This window comes from Podarcis vaucheri (assembly GCF_965113315.1).
Source record: "Podarcis vaucheri genome assembly, chromosome: 3".
Taxonomy (NCBI): domain Eukaryota; kingdom Metazoa; phylum Chordata; class Lepidosauria; order Squamata; family Lacertidae; genus Podarcis; species Podarcis vaucheri.
The window spans coordinates 12,146,879-12,161,220 of NC_138761.1; the positions used below are offsets into that span (position 1 = coordinate 12,146,879).

The following is a 14,342-nucleotide window of genomic DNA, read 5'->3' on the forward strand; positions in this document are numbered from 1 at the left end:
CAGGCTGCACAGCTATCCCAGAAGCCAGAACAGCAAGAGGGATTGCTGCTTTTGCTGTGCAGCGATCCCTCTTGCTGTTCTGGCTTCTGGGATTCAGAATATTTTTTTTCTTGTTTTCCTCCTCCAAAAACTAGGTGCGTCTTGTGGTCTGGTGCATCGTATAGAGCGAAAAATACGGTAGCTTTGGGGCTTTAACAAAAGAGGGGGGAAGTGGTGTGCAAGTTTAATAAAGTTACAGTAATGGCTTGAAGGCTTTTAAGTGAAAATTGATAGAGGAATGAAAGGGCAAGCAACTGTTGGGTGTCCATAAAGACGTTGGCAGTGTCAGTGAGTTGACTGATTATGTTTGCCATCATTCTCAGCCACTTGGCGAGTTTCCGGGGCCGGAGGGTACGATACACACACTCCAAATAAATAATCAAACAGATAACACTTTTAATTTTAAAATAAATAAAAGTGGAGTTTTTGTTTTTTCCACGACCCACCTTAGGCTGAGTCCAGTGCCAAAATCAAGCAAGCGAATGAGCGTGAGATTAAATAATTTATTACCGTTGCTAAGATGGAACACACAATGCCTGGCACCCCCATTATATGGTGAATTGTAAAAAAATAGCTTTAATACAGTATCAAAATTTACATACACGTCGTGGCAAAAGACCAGCATCACTCAAATTAGCGGCCGCAGGGCGTGGCTGGGATCCAAAGAACCACAAAACTGGATCCAAACTCTCATGGGATTGTGGGGGTTTGAGGTTTTGGACTTTTCTTCCTCGAACAGGACCTCCACCTGCCCCAGCAGCAAGCTACTTCTACAGCCAAAGGGCATTTTCCAAGCAGTTTGCAATATGGGGTTGGGAAGGACAGCTCTTCGATGAAAAATAGTCAGACAACCTCCCTGGACAAACTCAAAAACAGCTCTTTGGACCCAGCCCTTGACTGCAAAGCACAATTTCTTTTGAGGGTTTCTTTTCTTTTTGCCGTTTGTTCCTCGCACGATTATAGGAATACAACAATTTAAAGAGAAATAGCCGAAGTGGTGGTTTTCATTAGCATGACGTCGTTAAAAAGGGGGGTGGGGAAAGGAAAGGAAAAAATTAGCAAAGCGACCGAGCCACTGAAACAAATCAATCCCTTTGTGATTTCTTCTTCTTCTTCCTTCTAGAAAACGGGTAGCCAATTTACGCTTGCGCTACCATGTATAGGGCGAAAGGGTTGTACCGACACAGCGCCGCCACATTCCACGACCCACAGATCAATAACACAACATGTAACAAAGCCCATCTGGCAGGGGGAGAGGAGGGGAGGATATAAGCTTGGGGAACCCAATCTCATTAATCAAGGGAGAGGGGAATTGTTGCATTCCTATGTTTGCCTTGGTTTTGTTTTGTTTGCTTTTTTGCTTTAAATACTCAGCTATGGTTAGAAAGTCAAAGCAACAGCATCTATTCACAAGCCTGTTGCACATTCATACGAGAAACTGTTGCTGCATTTTGAGATATACACAAAATAGCTATCAGAGCTGAATACACACAATCTAATGGCATATGAAGGGGGTGGGGAAATGGGGAGAGAGAGAGAGAAATGTCAACGTAAGCCCACCCAGGTCCAGAAACTCAGGCACAACGGACAAGAGTTTAAAACCTTGGATGAAGGAAGGACATGCTTTTGAGAATATTCAACCTTTGCTTTGAAAAGATGCGACCATCAGCAACAAAAGCTTTCTTCTTCTTCTTCTCATAAATATAGCGCTACCTTGATAAGCTCTTATAGACTCCTGTGAAGCAAAATATTTGTGTGGTCAAGGAAATGGATGAAGGAAGTCACTCAGTACTCAGAAAGGAGCCCCGGCAGGATTTGGCAGAGTGGAGGCTTCAAATATTTAATTCTAAAGCCCACGGACGGGACGAGTAAAGAAGCGTTTGGGAAGGCATGTGTTTTTCAACAGGTTTGAGGCTTGGTTCGTTGTGCTCTCTGACATCACAACTCAACTCAGGACTCTGCAATAGCACAGCAGAAGACAGCACCAGGAAACCAGGAACATCCAGCACGGACAATTGTTATTTAGGTGTTGTAGACAGCTTCTACGTGGCACAGAAAAATGGGTTCATATGTTGGGAGTCAAGGTGGCTGGGGAAACCCAGGCAGCATTCTAAAGCTAACAGCTGTGATGTCATCTACATGGGAGCATACTTACTATGTCATAATAAGGAGTCAGGACTAGGGGAGGGGAGGAATTTGTTCACTCCCCATGCGGGAGCCAACTAACCTGTCCCAGGCCTTCTAGAGCATTGTGCGACCTGGAACACAGCCATGCGGTTCAGCTCGCACTCTCTGTTTTTGGTTGCCTGCACTGCATGGGTCCGAACTATCTAGGATCTAGCCTCAAGTTAATAGGAATCAGGCCTTTTAGAGGGTTCCAGGCCTGAAAGCCCAAAACCTGCTGGAACTGATGGGTTGTAAATCATGTGCGCACGCACACACACACACATCCAGCTAAGTTGCCAGAGGGTCGAACCAGGATCTTGGACCTCAGATACTTCCATGCATACCTGGTGCATTCAAAACAGCTGGCCACCGTGGAAGCTGAACTTCTCAGGGTGCCTCATTCCATGGGGTTGGACTTCCCAGGATGCACCACATTTCTGCTGGAATAAGAGCTCTGATGAAGCTTATGCCCTGGAGACCTCAAACTAGGTCCTCTCCACTGCCTTTGGCCACTCAGATTACTCATCAAAAGCAGCAAGAGCAACATGATTTCCCAGAAGTACTGGCTGCTTCCCCTACATCCTGAGTAGCTGGCCACTTCAGCACCACTAAGGTCTACTTGCCCTAAAGACACCGAGCATTCAGTGCCTTAAAACACTTCGTAAGATCTTCAGGCCACAAATTTAGTCCTCCCTTCTTTCCTTCCCCTGGTAATGCAAGCAGAGAGGCAGCAAGGAGGACCCCACAGAGTCCCAGACACCAGGGTCTGGTGCAGAATCATCAATATGTGCCAGGGTCTTAAGGGGCAGATCCAAGACTAGCAGAAAGCAGCACCATGACTTCCATAAGTGCAATGAGGCTTCCCCCCCCTCTACTCCCCATGCACTCCTCAAGTTGGCTCTGGGGAGGGGGTCAGGAGAACCCCTCAAACAGTGCACTGGAGCAGGAAAAGGCCTCCCAAACTGAAATGCTTGCCCTGATGGAATGATTGTCATAATGCTACAATGACTTCCACCCCAAGTTGTAATCTAGAACAGGGTTTCCCAAACTTGGCTCTCCAGCTGTTTTTGGACTACAATTCCCATCTTCCCTCGCTAGCAAGACCAGTGGTCAGGGATGATGGGAGCTATAGTCCAAAAACAGCCAGAGACCCAAGTTTGGGGAAGCCTGATCTAGAATCGAGGTTAAGTTTCTGGACATCTAAACAACAGCCATGGAATTAACTTGGATGCTCTGTATAATGTATGAGCAGGTATGTGCAATCCTCACGAGGAGCTGGAAACTGGGGCTCTTTGGATCTGGAAAAAGCCTTTAGCACCTGGCCAGCGTGAAAAGCCTAGCACAGCCTTTCTCAACCTGTGGGTCCCCAGATGTTGTTGAACTACAACTCCCATCACCCCTAGCTAGCAAGGCCAGAACTCAGGGATGATGGGAGTTGTAGTCCAACAACATCTGGGGACCCACAGGTTGAGAACCGCTGGCCTAGCAAGTGAATCTAGCAGAATTCCCCCTCCCCCGCTAGCTTCTGTTCTACCCTGGTGAACTTCTGGAAGCCAAAACTCTAGAAGTCCTCCACTGCCTTTGCTTCATCTCTCTTCCTCCAACGGGCCTCCCTCACACAACCCTCTCCTACATTTTTGGACTGCCTCTTCGGCTTGTGCCTGGTAAAACACAGAACATACCTGATCCCAAATCAAACTCCCTAATATCGCACTACTGCCATCTAGCAACTAGGCTCCTGATCTTTGCTGGGAGACTGCCCATCCATCAGCCCAGCTCCTTGATCCATCTGGTCTCTCAGAGAGGGAATTCCCGCTCTTTACAAGACAGACTCATCGCTGCTCCATTCCTGGGGTTGCCTCAGCATTGGCCTTCAAGCTTAAGAGAGGAATGCCTTCTCTTAAGAGGAGAAATGCCACCTCTTCGGAAGACATTTGCCAAAACGAATGAAAACAAATGAATTCTTTTTGTTTCGGGTGGGGGGGGGCTCAGTTTTAGTGCTGTTGTTTTCTTTGCTACACTACTGGCTGGTTAGGAGACTTGAAGGTCTTATATTTAGCACCTCAGAATGCAATTACTCTACAAAGGAAAGTGTTTCAGCTGCAATCTGCCTAAGCACCATATTAACTAACTTTTTTTTTAACACACCCTGGTGTAGAGCTACCAGGAGAACCTAACTGTCCAAACTGGGATGGCCAAAAGGCACAGTTTGTAGGTATCTTTCCAATCTGGTGAAAAGCTCCTGGGGAAATGTCACAGGAAGGCCAACACATTAAACACTTCTTCCATGGGGGTTCTCCTTCAGCGGCAGATTTTAACAGCCTTCGGAATTATCAGCTGGTACCTCCTGGTCGTATACACTGTAAATGCTCATGGCAGAAGCAGAGTTGGATTAGTCAGAATATATATTGAGTGTGATGAGATCCGGATACTTTTCGCCAAAGTCCTTGCAGGAACGGAGGGAGCGGGGAGAGCAATCCAGTTTCCAGAGGTGATCACAGAGCATGAATGAAGTTGTCTCATTGTTAGGAAAGAGGTTGCTTTGACAAGACTAAATCCAACAGTAGCTGAAATTGTTCCTTTGTTCCTTAAAAAAATATCCATTCACATAGGCCCTTTGTACTGGTTTCCAGACAAGTGTTGCCTAATTCCAGGACACGAGCCGACAGCATCTCCAAGTTTCCTCCACACAACCTGAAAACAGAAAGAGAAAAGCATGTCAGTAGATTTTGCCAGGAACCAGCCGTTCGTCACACAACCCTACACATTCTAAACAGATGCTTACTAGCCTTCTTCGCACATCTTGGTAAACAAAACCATGGCTCACTGGATCGGCACAGACATGATGGTTCCTGAAGGGAAGCACACATCCACTTTGCTCCTTCCTGATCCTTTTACCAAAATGCAGCATTAACATTTGACTTAGTGTGTTGTCCAAACTGGAAATCGTGGTCATGGGCTCTCTGTTGGGAAACTGTGTATGTGCAGCTACTCACACAGAGCCAATTAAGGTTTGGCAGACAGCCAGAAGGCAATCTGACGGAGTAAGTCTGCCTGGTGATAACAGAGACATGCAGACAGCTCCCTGATTGGTCGAGCTCTTTCAAAGGAGTGATAATTAATGGCCTACTAACTGGAATGTGTTAGTTCAGGAGTTCAGAGGTTCAGAGTTCTGTGTGTCAGTATAGGAGTTGTGAGTCGTGTCAGAGAGAGCTAGCAAAAGATCTGCGTTCTGTTCCTATAAATAGTCCACTGTATATAATAAACACCTAACTACAAGTGCCTGGTTCCTGCTTCATCTATCCTGTCTGCAGCCAAGTCACCAATTGCTTCCATGGATTCTGCGTGTGCTCTGCTAGATCTGGCTAAGGTCCTGCAACTAGTCAGAAAGTTGCAAAGTGCCAATAGGTTTTGCCAATACTCTCTTCCTTAACCATGGTTGTTAACGATAGGACAAAGCTTGGCTACATTAACCATGGTCCTGGTTGGCTACATTAACCATGACATGCTAAGCCAAACCTTGGTTTAGTTGCCACACCACACTGTGCTAAAAAAAGGACTGGGGTGAAAGAAGCAGGCATAAGCTTCCCTCTGGGAGCCAGCACATTCCTCTGGTCCCAGTAAAACATGACTTGGCTTACTTTGACATGTGAACCACCCCATTCTATAAAGTCATCATACTGTGTTGTTGTTTTTAATAGAGAAAGTGTTGATTAACTCAAATAACTAAGAGCTAGCTCATATGTTTTGGCTGCCATCAGGAGGTCACCAAAAGTTACCCAAAAATATGCAGAGCCACAACAGCTGTAACTATGCGACACAAGATTGGCATGTTAGGAGTAGCTTTGCCCCCATCAACTGGTATATGATATTTTATGTTTAGCGAGCTTTCAAGTTTTGTTTTGTTTTTCACCACAGCAGCATACACATTCATTAAATAATTATTTTAATAACAATACCAAGAAAGAAGAAGCTGCCACAGATTATTATTTTAGCATGAAGGCTAATTTTTCAGGTGACTTCTGCATCAGCCTGGCTACGGACAAGTGGTTCTTAGATTCAGTGACCATTCTTCCCATATAACCATTTGACTTGCATTTACCAGAATTAGCCTGCTCCCCGCCCTCATCCTTTCTCTTGTATTGTGTCTAATAGGCAGAGACACACCTGTATTATCATGTTGACATTGGTGTTCTGACATGTAACAGAACCAGTAAAAGCTTCCTAGATCTGATCAACTCATTTTTTATGTTCACCAGGCATAGAAAGTCTATTTACCACATGGGCTGTGATGTGTTAAAACATTCGAATAACCAGCTAGCACACCGAAGGAAAACCAACCTGTGACTGCTTATCCTTCTCAGTCACACCTACAATTTTAAAAAATAACGGGGATGAATGCAGATCTGCACAGACTATCTGCAAAACATCTTACCCAGACCTATTACTAAATGTACCATACGCGAATCTAATGCGCACCTCAATTTTCAAAACCTTGAAACCAAAAAAGTACTTGCTGGCGAATGTAAATATGCCATCGAATCTAATGCGCACCCTAATTTTCATGATGTGATTTGGCCAAAGAAGGTGCGCATTGCATTCAAGTAAATGTGGCACAACAGCAGCTCTGGGAAATGATGCAATCCATGTTCTCCACTGGTGACCACCCATGTTTGTGTAGGTGGTGGTAGAGAGGAGTAATAATAATAATTATTATTTTTATTTATACCCCGCCCTCCCCAGCCCAGGCCGGGCTCAGGGCGGCTAACAAGCAATAATAAAAACAAGTTGAATGAATACAACTTAAAAACAAGATTAAAATGCAACATTAAAATATTGAAACATTAAAATATTAAAATGCAGCCTCATCACAGAAGGAGAAAGGAAAAAGTAAGAAGGGGAGGGAATCAAATTGGCTCCAAGCCAAAGGCCAGGCGGAACAACTCTGTCTTACAGGCCCTGCGGTAAGAAATCAGATCCTTCAGGGCCCTGGTCTCGTGAGGCAGAGCGTTCCACCAGGCAGGAGCCAGTGTTGAAAAGGCCCTGTCTCTGGTTGAAGCCAATCTGACTTCCTTAGGGCCCGGGACCACTAGGGTGTTGCTATTTATAGACCTTGAGGCTCTCCGTGGGGCATACCAGGCGAGGCGGTCCGGTAGGTACGAGGGTCCTAGGCCATGAAGGGCTTTAAAGGTCAAAACCAGCGCCTTAAATCTGACCCTGTACTCCACCGGGAGCCAGTGCAGCTGGAAAAGCACTGGGTGAATATGCTCCTGTGGCAGAGACCCCGTGAGGAGCCTCGCTGCAGCATTCTGTACCCGCTGGAATTTCTGGGACAGCTTCAAGGGCAGCCCCACGTAGAGCGAATTACAGTAGTCAAGCCTGGAGGTGACCGTCGCATGGATCACTATAGACAGGTACATTGCTACCTGTACTTCTACACTGATGTCTGCCCATGTGGCAATATGGACATTAAAGACAAAGGAACATTTACTGCCACTAGTAATATCATCCATAGGGTTTTGCCCTTATTGACAGAACATTGAGGAACAAGGTTTCCAAGCATCCTCCTTTTCTGTGCAACAGGTATATTCGCTGAGATTCTGTTCTATTTCATGTTCTTTTCCATTTTTTTGCAGAAATAAAAGGCTGCCTTTCTCGCACTCATCCATAAAAATAGCAAGCAGCAAACCTCACATTTTGTTGCTAGGGTATCCATGCTTAGCTGAGTGTCTTTTCAAAAAGTGCTCATTATCTAAGTGCATCTCCCAACAATCCGTTTTCTGCTCAATGAGCAACAGAAAATATTTACCCAGCAGATAATGTTGATGCGGCAAGGAAGTGAGAGCTGACATTTTCAATTGCCTTTATTTCCAGGGGAAATAATGACCTCTATGAAGGGACACACGGAATAAAAACTGAGTTTGCAGATTGAAGGGCAGCAGCTGCTCCTATGAGAAAATTACATTGGTTTCTACCAACTTCCCAGTACCTGCGTGCATGGCAACGATTGTACTTAGATCCTAAAATTGCTTCCATGGTCAGACGTCCGAGAAACGGCACTTCCAAGCAATTAACTACAGTGGTGCCCCGCAAGACGAATGCTTCGCAAGACGGAAAACTCGCTAGACGAAAGAGTTTTCCGTTTTGGAGGTGCTTCGCAAAACGAATTTCCTATGGGCTTGCTTCGCAAGACGACAATGTCTTGCGAGTTCCTGCTGGGTTTTTTCCCCTTCCCCCCCTTTTTCTAAGCCACTAAGCCGCTTATCAGCTGATCCAATCAGCAGATAAGCTGCTAAAAGCCGCTAATAGCGCTAATCCGCTAATCCGTCAATGGGCTTGCTTCGCAAGACGAAAAAACCGCTAGACGAAGAGAATCACAGAACGGATTCTTTTCGTCTTGCGAGGCACCACTGTATCGCCGTACAACTTCCATGCACGATGCAGAGACACCAATATTTTCTGCCAAAAAATACATTACCCTGTGGACGACAAGCCTCCTGTTATGTGTTCCTTTCCCACCCGCATTCCACAACGCAAAGTGAGTCCCAAAATATTTTGATCCAAGGAGCTCTGCATTGGGGGAGATTATCGAAAGTGGGAGGGATCAGGGGCACCAGCTATAGGGGACGGAAGGGGCTTTCAGACCCCTCAATATTTCCAGGCAGGGGACTGAGCCCCCCCTACCCAATACTGAGGGGGCCACCATCCCTCATCGCCCCTGGGTGAGTGCTCGCCCTCTGGGTGGGAGGTGTGGAAGGTGATTTTCACCCTCTGTGCTCCCCGCCATGATTGCCAGATCACCTTCCCAGAAAGCCGATCCTCAAAGGGATGCCCATGAGGACTGGGGGAGGGGCATCACACATGTGACATCATGCACCTGCAACAGCCCCCGCCCCGAATGTTGGGCCCAACCCGGCGCACCTGGGAGGGACCTTTCTCCTCGGCTCTAAGCCTGATCAGATTTCCCTAAATGAGGTCAACTCATGTACAGTGGTACCTCGGGTTACATACGCTTCCGGTTACAGACTCCGCTAACCCAGAAATAGTACCTCGGGTTAAGAACTTTGCTTCACGATGAGAACAGAAATTGTGCTCCGGCGGCACGGCGGCAGCAGGAGGCCCCGTTAGCTAAAGAGGTGCTTCAGGTTAAGAACAGTTTCGGGTTAAGTACGGACCTCCGGAACGAATTAAGTTCTTAACCCGAGGTACCACTGTAAATCAGGCTTTTAATGCAACTATCTGGCAGTGAGATAAAAGTAAGGTAAAGGTAAAGGGACCCCTGGCCATTAGGTCCAGTCGTGACCAACTCTGGGGTTGCGGCGCTCATCTCGCTTTATTGGCAGAGGGAGCCAGCGTACAGCTTCCGGGTCATGTGGCCAGCATGACTAAGCTGCTTCTGGCGAACCAGAGCAGCGCACGGAAACACCGTTTACCTTCCTGCCGGAGTGGTACCTATTTATCTACTTGCACTTGGACGTGCTTTTGAACTGCTAAGTTGGCAGGAGCAGGTACCGAGCAACGGGAGCTCACCCCGTTGCAGGGATTTGAACCGCCGACCTTCCAATCAGCAAGTCCTAGGCTCCGTGGTTTAACCCACAGCGCCACCCACGTCCCTTCTGAGATAAAAGTAGAAGACAACAAATATTTTTGGGTGCATCACTGCCCTATAATATTGGTATTTTGAAACATTTTGGTTTTCTACATTCTTAAGCTGTGGTCTTAAATTATGGACCAGCTACATATCCTGGTTGACAGACGGATATATCAAAAAGTACTCGGGGTCACGCTGAACTGTGACGCTTCTGTCACAAATGTCTAAATGGAGACGAAAGTACCAGACGGTTCTTACTCCTGCTACGTTCCTTCTGCTCCAGACTGCCTTCCATGCAAGGTGAATTTACAACATTCTTAGCTGACCTCAGCACTGCAAGGCTCACATTCACGTAAAGTCAATAAATTCCACCGTACAGGAGAATCAAAGGATAATTGGTTTCATTTGCATGTTAAAATACTTCCAAGGCATATTGTCAGCATTTTTAAAAATTCATAACATTTCTCTGAATATGATTTCGAGCTTCGAAGAGAGAATAAAAAATGAGGGACATTAAAATTTGCACTGTAAATTTCTCGGGCTGCAACTCTTCTCCCTTGGAAACCCACCCACTAAGCTCATAGCCTTTATCCATAATCAAGAATTGGGTGTGTTAATGGGGGTGGAGAACGAAAATGTAAATTTTCCGCATGAAAACAAAGCTTGCTTTTCCTCTGCAATCAAGAACATTAATGTGACCTTGCAGGTTAAAGCTACGCAGGGAGCCCTTATAATGAATGTCTAATGGGGCCAGTTCAGAGAAGAAATTGAGCATATAACCATTGACCCAGGATGCAAGAATCCAAGCCCCAGATTCTCTGGGGAGCTGGAGAGAGTCTCTGTCTGCAACTACACATTGGGTGAACCAGGTGCTCTGTATGAGTGCCTCAACCATGCAAAATCTCAGATAGTGCTCTCTTCCTTCCTTTTAGAAGGAAAGATAATTTCCGCAAGGCTTCTCCATGGGTGTGCTTGCTCATTATTTATTTGTTTGTTGCAAATTATAACTGTGGCGTTTGCCTCCTAGTAAATTATCAACTGCCTGTGTGACCCTCTTCGAGGGCGTGGGTTCGAATCCCACCACTGCCACCACTTTTGTGGCGATCGTACAGGGTCCCTGGATGTTTGACGGTCTATTGATCCCTGTGACACCACTGTGATTGCCTCTTCGCTGCCACCAACCCGTTTCTCTTGGGTACACATGGAGTCCAGACAGTTGTTTACATTAAGAAACAATCAAGTTTATTTTTATAACCATGAACAAATTTAAGGTTTTAGTTAATTTTTCTTGTCAGTTTCTTATTCTTAGTTTCTTTACTAACTATATGTTCCTAACAACTTCAAACTGATTATTCCAACTATCTATCTGACTACACCTAACAGTTCCTCTCACTCTCTCACAACACAACTTCACCAACCCACAGACTTATTCCTCCCCCTTCCTTCTCCAACTCCCAACTCTCAACTGACTTCCACACAACACCGACTCTAACTCCTCCTATCAGTTTCTTTCTGGCCAATCACATCACACTCATTTAACCCTTTCCTTATGACCCACCTAGGAGGCAAACACCACAATAACCCACCTTTTTTCTCTGAGGAATCATAGAATCATAGAGTTGGAAGAGACCACAAGGGCCATCGAGTCCAACCCCCTGCCAAGCAGGAAACACCATCAGAGCACTCCTGACATATGGTTGTCAAGCCTCTGCTTAAAGACCTCCAAAGAAGGAGACTCCACCACACTCCTTGGCAGCAAATTCCACTATCAAACAGCTCTTACTGTCAGGAAGTTCTTCCTAATGTTTAGGTGGAATCTTCTTTCTTGTAGTTTGGATCCATTGCTCCGTGTCCACTTCTCTGGAGCAGCAGAAAACAACCTTTCTCCCTCCTGTATGGATGTCCAGGTGGGGTACCTGGTACTCCACTTCCCCATTTAATCCCCACAACAACCCTATGAAGTAGGTCAGACTGGCCCAAGGTCACACCCAGTGAGCTCCATGGCGGAGTGGGGATTCGAACCCTGCTCTTCCAGACCCATACACTTCCAAGCAATGGCGTTATCCTTGCAAGTGCATGAGCTGAATAATAATTTAATAATAATAATTTATTATCTATACCCTGCCCATCTGGCTGGGCCTCCCCAGACACTCTGGGTGGCTTCCAACAAAATATTAAAATACAGTAATGCATCAAACATCAAAAACTTCCCTAAACAGGGCTGCCTTCAGATGTCTTCTAAAAGTCTGGAGGTTGTTGTTCTCTTTGACATCTGGTGGGAGGGCGTTCCACAGGGCGGGGGCCACTACCGAGAAGGCCCTCTGCCTGGTTCCCTGTAGCTTTGTTTCTCGCAGTGAGGGAACCACTAGAAGGCCCTCGGCGCTGGACCTCAGTGTCTGGGTAGGACGATGGAGGTGGAGACGCTCCTTCAGATATCCTGGACCAAGGCCATTTAGGGCTTTCAAGGTCAACACCAACACTTTGAATTATGCTCGGAAATGTACTGGGGGCCAGTGTAGGTCTTTCAGGACCGGTGTTATGTGGTCTCGGCGGCCGCCCTCAGTCACCAGTCTAGCTGTTGCATTCTGGATTAGTTGTAGTTTCTGGGTCACCTTCAAAGGTAGCCCCATGTAGAGCGCATTGCAGTAGTCCAAGTGAGAGATAACTAGAGCATGCACCACTCTAGCGAGACAGTCTGCGGGCAGGATTGAAGACCAATCCTTCTCGGAGCTGCAGGATAGGTGAAAGTGAGTTGGGTGAGATGAGGTGAAAGTGTGCAGTATGCTTGGCACAGGCAAACACCCCTGCCTGCCTTCGGTGTGGAAGGGCTGCAGATCAGAGGTAGAGCATCTGCTTCCCAAGCAGAAAGTATTGGGTTCAATCCCCACCATCTCCAGGGAGAGCTGGCAAAGACTGAAAACCTAGAGAGCTGCTGCTGCCAGCCAGTGCATGCAATATTGAGTTCCACTTGACCAATAAGGTGATTTGTTATGAGTTGGAGTGGGCAGCCAGGCAGTCCACAATGATCCTCCTTCTAGTCATCTAGGGTCACCTAGCCCAACCCCCTACAATGCAGGAATCTTTTGCCCAACATGGGGCTTGAACCTGAGATTAAGAGTCTTGCACTCTACTGACTGAGCCATTCTGAACTCCCAAGTCCTTCTGTCGCTTTAAGGACTCCTATCTAACTACACAAAGGAGTGCTACCCTCTTCTCTGGCAAGGGAGAAGGGAAGAGATCTCAAGTTCACACCTTTTCCAGATATTTCCCTGACTTAGGTAAGGTAAAGGGACCCTGACCGTTAGGTCCAGTCATGGCCGACTCTGGGGTTGCGGTGCTCATCTCGCTTTATTGGCCGAGGGAGCCGGCATACAGGTTCCGGGTCATGTGGCCAGCATGACTAAGCCGCTTCTGGCGAACCAGAGCAGCGCACGGAAACGCCGTTTACCTTCCTGCCAGAGTGGTACCTATTTATCTACTTGCACTTTGACGTACTTTCGAATTGCTAGGTTGGCAGGAGCAGGAGCAACGGGAGCTCACCCCGTCACAGGGATTCGAACCGCCAACCTTCTGATCGGCAAGCCCTAGGCTCTGTGGTTTAGACCACAGCGCCACTCGCATCCCAGCCAGGCGCTAAGTGCTGCTTCCTGGCTGCAGGCAGCCTCTCTGTGTAACTTGAGTCTGCCAAAGGCACATGGCAGGGCAGAATGAGTGTGGGGGATTTTGGGAAATGGAAACAAAAAGTTTAGGAACCCATGACATGGTGCCTGTGTGCGTAATGCATGCTTTAGATTTTCTCTTTTTTTCCCATTATTAAACTCGTAAATATTTTATCAGATCATAAAATATTAACCTATTTTTTCTGAGTTGCATGGAGAATACTGGAGAAAGTCTTTGCTATCTGGAAATGTCCCTTGTCTTTTTCAGAGGATGGAAATGATGAAGCTGTAAAGCTGCCTCCAAAGGGACAATTTCCTGCAAAAAACCCCACCCCCATAATGCATAAAGGTAAAGCTAAAAGGACCCCAGACCATTAGGTCCAGTCATGACCGACTCTGGGGTTGCGGCGCTCATCTCGCTTTATTGGCTGAGGGAGGCAGCGTACAGCTTCCGGGTCATGTGGCCAGCATGACTAAGCCGCTTCTGGCGAACCAGAGCAGTGCATGGAAACGCTGTTTATCTTCCTTCTGGAGCAGTACCTATTTATCTACTTGCACTTTGACGTGCTTTCGAACTGCTAGGTTGGCAGGAGCAGGGACCGAGCAACGGGAGCTCACCCCGTCACGGGGATTCGAACCGCCGACCTTCTGATCAGCATGTCTTAGTCTCTGTGGTTTAACCCACAGCGCCACCCGCCCATAACGCATAATAGTATCCAATTGCATTTTATGGAGGAGGACATTCCAAACTGAGAGTGGGGCAGATGTCCCTCTCACTCCCTGGGTCCCACCACTCCTCATGGTGGACAACAATCTTTCCAAAATGGGGCACCTATTGAGATGCAACTAGTTGTCGCAGCAAAAAGAGAAAATCAAAATTGTTGTGG

At 46.8% G+C, this 14,342-nt stretch overlaps 1 protein-coding gene across 5 annotated transcripts in view; it reads right to left on the reverse strand.

Annotated features, from left to right (window-relative positions):
- Window positions 1–528: 528 nt before the first annotated feature.
- The window catches only part of CCDC85A (coiled-coil domain containing 85A), a 156,760-nt gene continuing 142,946 nt past the window's right edge, over window positions 529–14,342 (reverse strand). For 4 of the 5 annotated variants that reach the window (XM_082217726.1, XM_082217725.1, XM_082217724.1 and 1 more), the window contains one exon: window positions 529–4,899. In XM_082217726.1, the coding sequence (XP_082073852.1) occupies window positions 4,850–4,899 (50 nt within the window). In that variant the 3' untranslated portion in view covers window positions 529–4,849. The remainder of the gene's footprint in view (window positions 4,900–14,342) is intronic. The other variant, XR_014218174.1, reaches the window with a different exon arrangement.